Source organism: Lissotriton vulgaris, chromosome 8 (assembly GCF_964263255.1).
Source record: "Lissotriton vulgaris chromosome 8, aLisVul1.2, whole genome shotgun sequence".
Classification (NCBI taxonomy): domain Eukaryota; kingdom Metazoa; phylum Chordata; class Amphibia; order Caudata; family Salamandridae; genus Lissotriton; species Lissotriton vulgaris.
Window position 1 is genome coordinate 846,095,989 of NC_141696.1, and position 15,071 is coordinate 846,111,059.

General features: G+C 48.8%; 1 protein-coding gene across 2 annotated transcripts in view; it reads left to right on the plus strand.

Moving 5' to 3' along the window:
- Nucleotides 1–3,741, plus strand: part of LOC147698087 (acetylserotonin O-methyltransferase-like) — an 828,469-nt gene extending 824,728 nt beyond the window's left edge. Inside the window, exon 8 of one of the 2 annotated variants that reach the window (XM_086934762.1) lies at nucleotides 3,178–3,741. In XM_086934762.1, the coding sequence (XP_086790888.1) occupies nucleotides 3,178–3,389 (212 nt within the window). In that variant the 3' untranslated portion in view covers nucleotides 3,390–3,741. The remainder of the gene's footprint in view (nucleotides 1–3,177) is intronic. The other variant, XM_086934763.1, reaches the window with a different exon arrangement.
- The last annotated feature ends 11,330 nt before the right edge of the window (nucleotides 3,742–15,071 follow it).

The window sequence follows — 15,071 nt, forward strand, 5'->3', positions numbered from 1 at the left end:
AGGGAGGGCAACACCAGACAGAATTGTCAATCAATAGGTGCTTGTAATCTGCATAAGAACCTGCAGGATGAACACCGAAACAAAGAGAGCCGCACAAAGACCGACAGGTGCAATAAGAGATGAATGAAACAGCAAGCCCACCGACAAAGGAGCTAATAGAGGAAACATGCTCTACTGTGGATGTGGCACAGTGTGCCCTGGGCTAGTTGTGTGCTTCTTGTACATGAAGAGCAGGCGTCACAGGGGCAGCATGGCGTGGGTCGGTGTCAGCCCCTAACATCATGCCAGTCCCCTGCAGACATGCACGCGCTCCTTTCTTTACAATACCCCGCACCCCGCACCCTGCACTCCGCACCCCGCACCAACCTACCTACGCCACTGCTCGCCCAAAGCGTCTCCTCTTCTCCCGGGGCTCCCTCTGCACACGGGAGCCCCGTACCAACCCACACTTCTCCTCAGGCCAGCATCACCCGGTCTCCCCCTCGGCACGGGAGACCGGTCCGGACATTGAAGGCTTCCCCCAGGCAGGGGGAAGCGGAAACCACGTCCTCCCGGCCCCACCCACAACCAGGCGGCGGACATCTTAAGGCAGCTCGGGTGGCGGCGGTGATCTCGGGGTGCAAAACGAGGGGTGGGCACCCTCGAAATTAAAAACAACATTAAAATGAAAGAGAGAAGCCCCCCAAGCCCCCCCCAAGCCCTCCCCCCCAAACAAATCACGAAAAATCGCGGGGTGCGCGCACCCGTACGCGCTTATAGATATATAATTGATTTCTCTTCTAATTTTCTCAGGAACCACTGGAGGGATTTACACTATTTTACCAAAAGCGTGATCTGCATACCAGACACTACCATTTTGACAAGTTTGGTGTAATTCCCTTCAGCGGTTCAAGCTGTTACTGAGTCTAAAGGTCCTATGGAAATTAACATAGGGAAAACACGTTTTGGGACCCCCCTTTTTTCTCAGCCCCCACTTGACGAATCCCGCCCAAATTTTCAGGGAAGGAGCGGAGCGGAGCGAGCCATCTTCTTTGAGAAATTTGCGAAGATTCATCAACCAGAGCCAAAGTTATTCCCAATAGAATGTTGCGGATTTCCTATGGAAAACAATCCTAACTATATATACCTACTGGCTATCGCCAGTAGGTAATATATATATATATATATATATATATATATATATATATATATATATATATATATATATATATATATATATCTATATATATATATATATATATATATATATATATATATATATATATATATATATATATATATATATATATATATATGTATGTATATATATATATATATATATATATATATATATATATATATATATATATATATATATATATATATATATATATATATATATATATATATATATATATATATATCCCAACAAAGAACAGAATCACGGCACACTCCTCAATCATTTTCAGCTCTTTTATTTAAGTCAGAGAGCTCTCCTCCTCCTACGCGTTTCGATCTTCACAATCTTGTTCACGGTAGTGAAGATCGAAACCTGTAGGAGGGGGAGAGCTCTCTGACTTAAATAAAAGAGCTGAAAATTATCGAGGTGTTGCCGTGATTCTTTACTTTGTTGGGAGATTTACAGCGTCGATTAGTCCTATCCTCGCCACGGGCACCAGCTATCCATATATATATATACTCAGTGAACCTTTACTCAGTACATATAGTTAGGATCACATTTCCACAGGAAAGCATTTTTTGATTTTCTAAAATAATAACTATAGCACTATTTGGCAAATCTTCACAAACTTCCCCAAAAAAGTTTCATGCACTTTGGCTCCTTCCAGACACGTTTTGGGGAATCTGTAAAGTGGGGACTGAGAAGAAAGAGGTGTCCCAAAACACATTTTCCTCAATACATTTTTCATTGGAAAATTAGTCACAGCTGTAGTCAAAATAGCTGAATGGAAACTAGGCAGAAAGCAAGATTTTGATTCACCAATCTTGCTTATGTCATTTTGTGTAATTCCGTTTAGTTTTCTTAGAGGAATTAAGTTTAAAAAATATTTATATTTCAGACGTTTTGGCAGAGATTTTAGGACTCAGTGAATGATATCCTTGTCACAAAAAAATCATATGGTGGACAGAGTCAAGATACTCATTCTCCCTAAGCCTGATGGGGGATCCCAAAAATATCAATTGTGTTTTCTCAGCCTTATGGATCCGCCGAAGATCTGATAAAAAACATATTGGCCTTCTGCTTTTAAAAATAAAACTCCCTAGAGGGGCTTGCATCCAGGAAGCAGCGTAATCAAAATGTTTGGAGGGCTATTTGGTGCACAGCTCCCAAACCCCCAAACCTCAAAGGGGCCCTGGGAAACCCACCCCATGGGGCTGCATTGAGTTAGTAGGAGGAGGGTCTTCCCCTAAGCATATAAGAGGCTCTTTGACCCCATCTGCTATGGCGGTATTTATTTAATATGTAGCCTAAAATAACTATAACTTATGTCCCCGCCATGCACTGCTAATCCCCGTACATATTATATCATTCATGACATGTTCTATGATTTTATTCAGAACATCACTTCAACATCTGAAATTACATAATTGATGACAAAAGACTATGCATGGCGGGGGAGCAAGTTCTATTTACTTTAGGGCATGAGTTCCAGTTGCTTGCAATGTTTATAACTGGTGAATTCTAGCAGTTTAGTTTATTTATACAATGTTTGATTTTTTTTTTTTTAAATCATTTTTACTAAAGTTTTACCACATTTTTTTGTTCCCCCTTAACCGGGTTTTTGTTCCCCCTTAACCGGGTATTTATACAATGTTTGAAACTTAATTTTCATCTAAATATAACATCTCTTCAATCTTTGTTTTTTAGTGAATATATATCTGAATTAGCACCAAAGCGACATTTACGTAGCAGTAAATATATATTTACAATCCACTGGACTGTTCACAGTAGTTTGGCAAAACATAGAATGCTGCATCAATGAGACTACAGGGAAGGTTTTTTTAATTTATGTAATGACATGATGTCCATGCATATTACCTTTTAGGATGCTTTTTGTTTTTTTTTGTATGTGTTAATTCCATAATAAACTTTTCAACCTCAGTTTACAATTCCTGAACTTCTATGCTGTACAATCTATAAATAGGAAATCTGACAGGTGTCTTATTGATTGTATACAGGTGGCGGAGTGCTCCTGGTTGAAACTCTTTTAAACATGGACAAAAATGGACCATTGGATGCCCAGATGTGGTCGTTGTCAATGCTGCTGATGACAAATGGCACAGAGAGAACTCCAGCAGAATACAAAAAGCTTCTGACAACATCCGGCTTTAGGAAAATTGAAATCAGGATCACTGGAAAGACATATAATGCCATTTTGGGGATAAAATAACATAGTCTGCTATATCATATATTTAAAAGTAGACCAAGCATGCTGTATTAGGTCTCCTAATTTCAATAATATATCTGTAGCTCATATAATATCCATTCTTATAGATGGACTCTAACCCTCTCTCTCCTCTTTTTTTAATTTGTAAAATGCTGTTTCAGTTTTGATTTATCAATAAACTGCCTAATGAGCCCTGACATGTAAAAAGAAATATATTGGCATAGATTGATGATGTCCCAATGTGCTTAAGTGGTTTGAAATCAATAAAATAGCAATATCCTATTTAAACAAACAACATGGTTAAGGTGGGGAATTGATAAATGGTAAGAATGAGTAAAGACTGTTGAGAAATGACATTTAGGCCAAGATGTTTTATAAACCTTAATGAGCAATCAATTCACAGAATAATAGTTACAGTTGCCACAGAAATGTATCCAAAGAGGGACTTAGCATAGACATGCACATTTCCATAAAAGAAATTATGGAAGGAATTATAAGAGGGCTGCAACTGAGAATTGGCCAAAAAATGACTAGTCAACTATCCACAAATCTGGTGTCTCACCCACTCTGTTTAGATGTTCTTCCATGGATGGAGATTTGTGGACAGGGACATCTCTAACTTCACAAGCTGGTGACCCGAGGTGTGCTACTACTTTTACAAAGATGGTGATGGTTCAGCCAAGCTCCCACCTCATTTGCAGAGCCAGTTAAACTATTCTTTGATATTGTTAGTAGTGAGTAAGAGCACTATGGCAAAGGAAGGATTGACTACACCTTTACATCTATTTATGGATGTATGTGAGTTTGAGCATTGCAGTGAAAAGGTTTGTTGCTTGGGATCAGGAAATCCAAATGCTTGGAGGCTTTCTACCACAAAAATGCTAATCTAAAATTTGTTTGGCAGTGGTTCATATATGAGAAGTGTGCTGTGATCTGATTGGTTGATCATACCTGTTTGAATGTGGTGTTTTAGAACATTTGAGAGGCTGAGCTAGTCTTCGTGGAGAGTGGGGCAGTGATAATGGGCATTGCCAATGTGACAGCCACGGAAATCTCTGGGATAACCCTGTTTGTGCAGGAGCTGCCCAACTAACAAGAAGCCCCATACAACATGTGGTACTCAAGCAGGACAGTCAGACAGCAAGCCTTGCCAAATTACTTTGGGTAGATTCCACTAGGCTATCATTGCCAGAATCCTGTCATCGCCAGGCATGGAGAAGCACGAGACAGCCAAGTATTTTTGTACATGAAACCACATTACTTGGTGGGGAGTAAGTGGGTGACTCAAAGCAAGTCACCGCTAGGTGATATCAAGCTTTTGGTCAGTGACTGGACACAAAGGGAGGCATACATACAACAATGGTCCAAAACAGTCACTAAGAAAACATTCAATACTTTTGAGGGATTATCCTATTCAAAACCCTACTATCACAACAAATGCTTTTTTAGACTTCTTCCATTTAATAATTCCGTATATTGCATGAATAAGGTGATGAGTCCAATATATGGAAAGTTGCTAAATGTGACGGTGGAGTGAGAGTGAAAATATGTGTACAATACATGAAAAAACATACTGAGCGAATAAACAATGTATGTTTTAACCAAGGAGGGCGATCCCTAAGCAGGGATCCACCCACTAGCCACCAAGGGGGGTAGAGCAGTCCCTTGGGAAAGGGCCTTTGCTCCCCCTATTTAATTTTTCCAGACAGCCTTACTGTCACCCCTAGAGGGCAGATGGGGGCAGTAGACCCCAACCTGCCCCCCAGGGGGACAGAAAGCACCCTAGATTCCAGGGATTTCTTTTATAGGCCAGATGTGGGGGTTTGTTCAGATAGGGCATGCCAAAGCCACCCCCTTGTCCCAAAATAAGGAATACGAATTTCTGCCCCCCTCAGGAGGCAAATGGAAGCAAAATCCCCTGATCTTACCCTGAGGGGGGCAGAAAGCCCACTAGGCCCCAGGGATTTTTTTTTACATGTACGTAGGGGTAGGGCCTGCCCAGAAAGGTCATGCAAATACCCCCACCCTAAAAAATACTACAGACTTTCTGCTCCTCTTTGGAGGCAGATGGGGCAATAGCCCCTTATCTGCCCCCCCTGGGGGGAAGAAAGGCCACTAGGCACCAAGTATTTTTATTTTCTAAAGTTCGGCGCAGGGGTTGCCCAGAATGGGCATGTCAATGGCCCACCCCCAAAAAAATCCACAGTCTTTCTGCCCCCCCCAGGAGGCAGATCGAGGCAGTAGTCCCTGATCTGCCCCCCACAGGGGCAGAAAGCCCACTAGACTACAGGAATTTGTTTTTTTATATGCAAGGTTGGGGGTTGCCCAGGATGGGCATGTGAATGCCCCTACCCAACAAAAAAAGTACCACAGTCTTTCTGCCCCCGGTGGCAGATGGGGGCAATAGCCCCATTGAGGGGACAGAAAACCCGCTAGGCACCAGGGGTAAATGTTTTTCAAAATTCGGGGTGGGTGCTGCCCACAATGGGAATGCCAATGTCCCCAGCCCCCCAAAAAAGATGCCACTGTCTTTCTGTCCTACCCAGGAGGCAGATGGGGCAGTAGCCCCTGATCTGCCCCCTGGGGGGAGAGAGCCCACGAAGCGCCAGCGATTATGCTGGCTTTTTTTATACGCAGTGGTGGGGCTGCACAGAATGAGCATCCCAATATCCTCACCCACTCAAATAAAATAGCCAGTCTTTCCGCCCCCCCTTGGGGACTTATTGTGGCAATAGCCCCCAATTTCCCCCCTCCCAAGGGCAGCAGAAAGCCTACAAGGCACAGACTTTTTTGTAGAATATGCCTACCTCTGGATTTTGGGTCCTAGTGCAGCTTTCACTCAAGCAAAACTAGCAAACCTATGCATTTTTGAGAACTAGACACCCAGGGGATTCTAGGATGCGGTGACTTTGTGCCTCTCACTTGGTTCTGTTAACAAGAATCCCTTGCAAACCTCAAACTATGTAAAACACATTTTCCTCCCATTTATGTGATGGAAAGTTCTGGAATCTGCTTAGATCCACAAACTTTCACCCACCCCGCATTCCCCAAAGTCTTCCAATAAAAATGATACCTCCCTTATCTGGGTAGGCGTAGTGCCAGCGACAGGAAACTGCCTAAACCGCAATGTGGACATGCAGGTGTCTGGTGTTCGGAACTGTGTGGGTTTGGTAATTTCCCAAGATGGCCGCCGTGGCCGGGGCCAAAAACCCAGGTGGCTCCCCCTACAAAACCAGGTTGTTTTGAGATGGGTCATTTTGATGTCTCCTCAATATGTTTTTGGCCCTTGCCTGTCGCGGGAACTTGGCCCACCCATGCAAGTGAGGTACTATTTTGATCAGGAGACCTGGGGGGACACAGGGTGGCAGGAAATTTGTGGATCAACCCAGTTTCCAGAACTTTCTCACACAGAAAGTGGAGAAAAAAGTGACTTTTTTCAGCTAAAATTGATGTTTGCAGGGCATTCTGGGTAACTGGTCAGAGCCAGGCAAGTTACCCCATCCTCGATTCCCCTGGGTTTCTGTTTTAAAAAATGTATAGTTTTGCTAGGTTTCAATAGGTTCCAGCAGATCTAGCGTTCAAAATCTATAGATAGGCACTTTGCAAAAAAAAGGTCAGTTTTCACGGTGAAAATGTGGTGTGTCCACGTTGCGTTTTGGGCCATTTCTTGTTCCGGGCCCTAGGCCTACCCACAGAAGGGAGGTACCTTTTTTCTTGGAAGACTTTGAGGAATGCAGAGTGGGTGGAATTTTGTGCATCCATGCAAATTCTATAACTTTTCACCACAGAAATGTGAGGAAAATTAGATTTTTTTTGGGATCAAATTTGTTTTATTAGTTTCATCTGCATAACACATAATACAATTGGACAGTTACAATATCTTAAGTTTGCTCCAAGCTCCCGGGCTGACCTCCCTCCTTTCACCTCATTCCAGGGATGGTTTACTGTGTCCATGCGAGCTGGTGTGGGCATTATGTTTCTTAACAATGCAGCTAACAACCCCAAAACTCAACTGTCCCCGGTCCACCTCTTCCCAGTCCCCCATCCCCCACCCTCTCCCTTCCCCCCAGTGTGTTCCTCCTTTCCTCTACATGTCGTAGTTCAGGTGTGGTGTCGAGGGCCTCAATTTGTGGCATCTGGCTTCTTATGGAAGTCATCAACAAAGCGAAGTACCCGGAGGTATTTCGGGCATGTTAGCTCATTGAACTCCTGGGTCAGCAGAGAGACCAGTGGATGCCATGTGTCGATGAAGGATTCTGTCGATTGCGTAAGGGAGGCCTGTATCCGTTCCATGCCCATAATATACCAAAGTCTGTGGAGCCATCCTTTATGTGTGGGCTTTCTTGTGGTGCTCCATAACAAAAGAATGTGTTGCGTTGCCGCCCCTACTGCCAGCTCCATTTGCCTCCCTTGTAATTATTTGAGTGGGAATGTGTTTATTAGGGAGGCCCAGTAACGTGTAGGCGGGAAAGCGGGGGATCTCTGGTTCAAAGTGTTGGTCTATGTCGTGAAGCACTCTATCCCAGTACTCTTGTACCTCTGCGCATTACCATAACAGGTGTGTCATGGTCCCTGTTTTACTGCACCCCCTCCAGCAAGTAGCATTGCAGCGTGGATAACTCTGGTGGAGCTGTGCCGGGGCTAAGTGCCAGTAGTTTGCTATCTTAACAGCCGATTCCATGCCGGCTACATTCCTGGCTGTGTGGTGGGCTCTGTAATAAATATCCCGCCAGTCCTTATCTGTGAATGAATGTCCTAGCTCCCGTTCACAACGTCTCTGACCCGCAGATCGTGTGGTAAGTGGGGGGGTCCTAGCATTTTATATAGCTGGAAGTATTTGAACCTCCGTGGTTTTTCCACACTGTACATGTCCTGTATGGTGTTTATTTGCATGAAGCCCTCTGTGTCAAATAGGTGACCGGCCGACCTGCAGTCTGACTGTTGCCTTTGAAGGAATGATCCAGGGGCCATCCCCGGCGGACAGGCTGGGTTTTCCAGCAGGGGTGTCATCGGTGACGGGAAGGTAGTGAGGTTCCTAGAGACCGCATCCCACACCTGAAGCAGCGTGCGAGTGATGGGTGATTTTTTTAGGTACACCGGTATGTCCGGCCGTTTCAGGAAAGGGACTTTCCACAGCGATGTGCGGGCCATTGCCTGGTCCTGGAATAACCAGTGTTTTTCGCATTCTGGGCGGGACCATTCTAAGAAGTAACAAAGCTGTGCTGCCTGGAAGTATCTATGTAGGTCAGGAATGCCAAGACCGCCTTCCGCGGATGTCCACCTGGCCAGGTCCCGGCGGAGTCGAGGGCATTTCCTGGCCCAAACAAACTGCCTGACTGCATCCTGTAGTTTCCTAACCATCCCTATAGGTGGTGTAACCGGGATAGTTTGGAAGAGATACAGCACCTTAGGTAACGGGGACATTTTTATTGCCGTTGCGCCCCCTAGCCAGTATATAGGTTGTTGTCGCTACCTCTGTATGTCCCCCTGTACCTGAGCAAGGAGCTTTGTGTAGTTTTGTTCAACTGTTTGGGTAGTATTGGGTGTCAGTGTAATTCCCAAGTAGGGCAACGACATGCTGGAGGAGAGCCCCCCTGTTTGCTGCAGGCCCCTGTTGGTTGTACGTGCATTGCGCCCCAGGGGCAGAATCACAGACTTACCGACGTTCATTTTAAGGCCAGAGACTCTCCCAAATGTCTCCATCTCTTCCAGGAAAGCAGGGATCGACTGCGCTGGGTTTTCCACGGCCGCTAGGATGTCGTCCGCGTATAGACTTATGGTCTGGCGTTCCCCCCCGATGCGTATGCCAGTGATGGACGGGTTGTCTCTTATGCGTTGTGCGAATGGTTCTATGTACAGGGTGAATAAAAACGGCAAGAGAGGGCACCCTTGTCTGGTGCCACGTTGGAAGTCGAAGGGTCGCGATCCTACTCCGTTGCCCAGGATGGTTGCCCTGGGTGCTGCATAACAACTAGCGATCCATGCGCGGAACCGCTCCCCTATACCGAACCTCACCAGCGTCCCATCTTAGTACCTCCAGTCCACCGGTTTTTCAGCATCGACCAATAGAAGGGCCGCGTCCGAGTCTTGAAAGTGGGCCTTGTCAATGACATGCATCAGGCGTTTGGTATTATCAGCAAATTGTGTATTAGGTATGAAACCTACTTGGTCAGGTGCTATGATGTCCGGTAGGCAGGGGCCGAGTCTCGTGGCCAATATCCCGGTAAACAGTTTGAGATCTAAATAGAGCAATGAAATCGGTCGGTAGGCTGTGCATTGGGTCACGTCCTTGCCTGGTTTTGGCAGGACGATAACATCCACTACTAACATGTCTCGGGGAATGGAACCTGGTCCCTGAAAGGAATTGAACAGTCTAACCAGTATTGGAGCTAGGAGGGGGCAAAATGTTTTGTAGAACTCCGCTGAGAAGCCGTCGGGGCCTGGAGCCTTCAGCGGTTTGAGGCGTGCGATCTCTGAGATTACTTCCTCCAATTGTATCGGGGCATCTAAAGACCGTGCGTTGGTCTCGTTGAGGGCTCTGACCGCTGCCTCATCGAGGTATGCTTCCCCGGCCCTTACATCTAGGGTCAAATCTGCCACGTATAAGGAGGTGTAAAATGCTTGAAATTCTTCTGCTATGTGATCGTCCTCCCGGACCGCCTAACCTCCCTCCCCCGGATAACGGGGATCTTAAAGCGGAGGACCTTGGCTTTCAGTTTACTAGCCAGCAATTGCCCAGTCTTGTAACCGCCCACATAATATGTGTGACGGAGGCGCAGCGCCGCGTGTTCGGCGCGGTCGAGGTCAAGGCTCGCGAGTTGGGCCCTGGCCGTTTTGAGCTTACACCATATTCTGGGGGCCCCTCTCTGACTGTGGACCGTTCAAGTTCCAGGACTTGTTCAGATAACGCCTGGCGTCTGTCCTTACGTTCTCGGTTTTCTGCTGCTGCTATCACGAGCAGTTCCCCTCGTACCACCACCTTGAGTGCCCCCCAGACCGCTGACAAGGCTTCCTCTTCATTGTCGTTTATGCGCAGGTAATCTGTGATGCTTTTGGTGAGCTGTTGTGCGACCCCTTTATACTGGAGTAGGTTTTCCCGTAGGCGGCAATTGCCTTTTCGAGTCTGCACGCGAGGGACCTCCAGTTGAATCTGAACCGCGTCGTGGTCCGAAAGAGCTGCTGGGACGACCTCGATATCAGTAAAAGGTGTACCCTGGTGTTGTGGAATGGGCCCCCTCCATAAATCTAGGAACCCTCTGCTGGTCAGCCATTGTCCACCCTCTTTGGAAATTGCCCCTGTAAAGCCAAAACGTTGTCCCGACTTGTCTTTCTCGTGTCCATTACCAAATTGATATCGCCTCCCACTAACGTGTACCTCGTGTTTGATGCTATAACATCTGCCAGAGACCCCGTGAGAAAGGCTTCCTTTCTCACGGGGTATTGGGAGCGTATAGAGACCCTATAGTGATCTATAGTGATCGAGAGATCACCCATTAGAACATTGAATGCTAGGAGTCTGCCCTTGGTTTCTGTGATCTTGTCTCCCACCCGGCCCTTGAAGTGATTTGCAAAGAGCAAAGCGACCCTGGCCTTTTTCTCGCTGGTGGAGGAAAAGTATTGCTGTGGGAATGCCCTGGACCTCATACGGTGCCAGTCCTTGGAGAGTAAATGTGTCTCTTGTAACAAGCATGTGGCTGCTCCGGAGTTCTCTAAGTAGGATAGGCCCGCCCTTCTTTTGATGGGGTTATTAAGCCCCTTTACATTTAAGGTAATAACCTGGACAGTCTCCTCAGCCATGGAAGTCTGTAAATCGTGTCGCTCCTTGCCCTGTATAGTCATTGTCCCCTGATGCCCCGCCTGTGCCCCAGATGGATGGAACACACCGGCGCCCGCCCCTCCCTCTGCCCCCTCCACTGCCCTCTCCTCCCCCGAACCCCAACTCCCACCATCCTGACCCCCCTCCTTGACCCCAACTGTCCCTCCAAGCCCTGAACCTTCCCAACCCCCTCTCCCCCAGAACCCCAAACCCCTCCCCCACCCCTAACAACCCCCATGTGGTGCCCCAACTAGCGAACAAAGTCCCAGTCCTGCCTTCCTGCATTGCAGGCCTGTGGTGAATTACCTGTGTGGACGTTCAGCCATATTGCTCCCCATGGTTCCCCTGCCCCGCTCCCCGGACCTGCGGAATGGCTGATGCTAGTGGTTACTCCCCCCGGAGGCAAATCAGTCTGCAGTAGTGGTGTCTTGGGCCACCTCTTGGATGGCATTGTCCATCTCCGTCTTGATGGTGTGCGCGTCGGGTCTTGAACTTGCTCCCGGCAACAACCAATTTGCTGCCAGCCATCCCTGGATGGCCGCCTAAGTGGCTTCGGTGATGCGCCCTCCTCGGTCTGGGTGATGTCCAGAAGCGTGCATGTTTCTTGGAGGGAGCGGAGCTGGTGCAGGGCACCATTCCACCTGAAGATAAGGCGAAACCGGTGTCCCCAGGCGTATGGGATCTCTTTGCTCCAAAAAAGTCTGCCGCCACCTTGATGGCCTTACGTTTTTGGAGCATGATCGCTGACAAGTCTTGGAATAAGGCCACCGGGTGGCCCCCGAAACTGCAGGGGCTGCTGTCGCCGTGCTTCCCTGAGGATGCACTCCTTGAGAGGGTAGTCTGGTAGGAAGGCTAGGATGTCCGGGGGCAGCGCTGATGGCCGTCTCTTGAGCCCCACTCTGTGAGCCCTGTTAAGTCTGACGGCAGAGTCCATAGATTCCCCCAGAATATCTTGGAACAGGGCCTGTAGGTATCCCGTGATGTCTGTACCTTCTTCGTTAGATGGGACCCCTCGAACCCGGATGTTGTTCAGCCGAGACCTATTTTCCAAATCCTCGGCGTGGGTCTGGAGGTCTACTTGTTGTTCCTTCAGGCATATTGCATCTTGCTGCAGCTGTTCCACTTCTTCAACTCGATGCTGTCATCGCACCCCACCTGCGGGACATCATCAAAACCTCCTTCAACACCGCTACCTTCCCGGCGAGCTGGAAGCACGCCGAACTCAGCGCCCTACTAAAGAAGCCATCAGCCGACCCCACCGACCTCAAGAACTACCGACCCATCTCGCTGCTCCCGTTTCCCGCAAAAGTCATCGAGAAGACCGTCAACAAGCAGCTGGCCGCCTTCCTCGAGACAAACGGATCCCTCGACCTCTCGCAGTCTGGCTCCCGGGCCAACCACAGCACCGAGACTGCCCTGATCGCAGCAACCGATGACATCCGAGCCTTGCTCGACAACGGAGAAACAGTGACCCTCATCCTCCTAGACCTCTCCGCGGCCTTCGACACTGTCTGCCACCGTACCCTAGTACAGCGCCTCAGCAACGTCGGAATCCAGGAGAAGGCACTGGAGTGGATCACCTCCTTCCCCGCCTTCCCCGTTCAGATCAGAAGCCACCGAAGTCATCTGCGGCGTTCCTCAAGGCTCCTCGCTCAGCCCGACCCTCTTCAACGTCTACATGAGTCCCCTCGCAGCCATCGCACGCCAGCACAACCTCAACTTCATCTCCTACACCGACGACACCCAGCTGATCCTCTCCCTCACCAACGACCCCGCCACCGCCAGAGCCAACCTACACGAAGGGCTAAAAGAGGTAGCCAAATGGATGAAGAACAGCCGCCTGAAACTGAACTCGGACAAGACGGAAGTCCTCATCCTAGGATCCTCACCCTCGCCCTGGGAGGACTCCTGGTGGCCCCCCACCCTAGGCAGCGCACCCAAACCAACAGACCACGCACGCAACCTGGGCTTCATCCTGGACTCCTCCCTCTCCATGACCAGACAAGTCAACGCCATCTCCTCGTCGTGCTTCAACATCCTACGCATGCTACGCAAGATCTTCTGGTGGATCCCCACCGAGACCAGGAAGACGGTCACCCATGCCCTCGTCACCAGCCGACTGGATTACGGCAACTCCCTCTACGCCGGAACCACCGCCAAACTCCAGAGGAGACTCCAGCGGATCCTGAACGCCTCAGCACGACTCATCCTGGACATCCCCCGTCACAACCACATCTCCGGACACCTGAGAGACCTGCACTGGCTCCCGGTCAACAAGAGAATCACCTTCCGTCTCCTCACCCACGCACAAAAAACCCTACACAACCAAGGCCCAGGACACCTCAACAGCCGCCTCAACTTCTACGCTCCCAGACACCAGCTTCGATCGACCGGCCACGCCCTCGCCACCGTCCCCCGCATCCGAAGAGCCACCACAGGGGGAAGGTCCTTCTCCTACCTCGCCGCCAAGACTTGGAACTCCCTCCCGACCCACCTCCGCCTGACAAAGTCAAGTCAAGTCAAGTCAAGAGATTTATATAGCGCGCTACATACCCAGAGGGTCTCAAGGAGCTAGAAGAAGGGTGGGGAATTACTTCTCGAATATTCACGTTTTAAGTTGCTTTCTGAATGCTAGGTGGTTCTGAGTAAGGCGAAGGTGAATGGGGAGTGAGTTCCAGGTTTTAGCTGCCAGGTAGGAGAAGGATCTCCCTCCCATGGTGGCTTTGTTGATGCGAGGTACAGTGGCAAGGGCTTGGTTTGAGGATTGTAGTTGGCGGGAGGGGGTGTAGAAGGACAGTCGTGTGTTGAGGCATTCGGGTCCAATTTCGTAAAGTGCTTTGTGTGCGTGGGTTAGGAGACGGAAAGTAATCCTCTTATTGATGGGGAGCCAGTGGAGGTTTTTCAGGTGCCCAGAGATGTGTTCTTTACGCGGGATGTCCAATATGAGCCTGGCTGAAGCGTTCTGGATGCGTTGGAGTTTTTTCTGGAGTTTTGCGGTGGTACCGGCGTATAGGGTGTTTCCGTAGTCCAGGCGGCTCGTGACCAGTGCGTGGGTGACTGTTTTTCTAGTTTCGGTGGGGATCCAACGAAATGTTTTTTTGAGCATGCGAAGAATGTTGAAGCAAGATGAAGAAACGGCGTTGACTTGTCTGTTCATCGAGAGTGAGGAATCTAGGATGACTCCCAGGTTCCGTGCGTGGTCCGTCGGGATGGGTGCTTTTCCAAGGGCCTCCGGCCACCAAGAGTCATCCCAGGCGGAGGGGGAGGTGCCTAGGATGAGGACTTCAGTTTTGTCTGAGTTCAGTTTCAGACGGCTGTGCTTCATCCATTCGGCTACTTCTTTCATTCCTTCATGCAGGTTGGTTTTGGCAGTGTTAGGGTCTCTGGTGAGAGATAAGATCAGTTGAGTGTCATCGGCGTAGGAGATGATGTTGAGGTTGTGTTGGCGTGCGATGGTCGCGAGGGGGCTCATGTATACGTTGAAGAGGGTGGGGCTGAGTGAGGATCCTTGTGGTAAGCCGCAGATGACTTCAGAGGCCTCTGACTTGAATGGTGGAAGGCGGACTCTTTGGGTTCTTCCGGTGAGGAACGAGGTGATCCATTCCAGTGCTTTTCCTTGGATTCCGACGTTCTTGAGGCGCTGTAGAAGGGTGCTATGACAGACTGTGTCGAAGGCAGCGGAGAGGTCGAGGAGGATGAGGGCGACTGTGTCTCCATTGTCTAGTAGAGTTCGAATGTCGTCTGTTGCTGCGATGAGGGCGGTTTCAGTGCTGTGTTTGGCTTGGAAGCCGGACTGTGAGGAGTCGAGGGATTTGTTGGTTTCGAGGAAGGCGGCGAGCTGGTTGTTGACCGCTTTCTCGATGACTTTG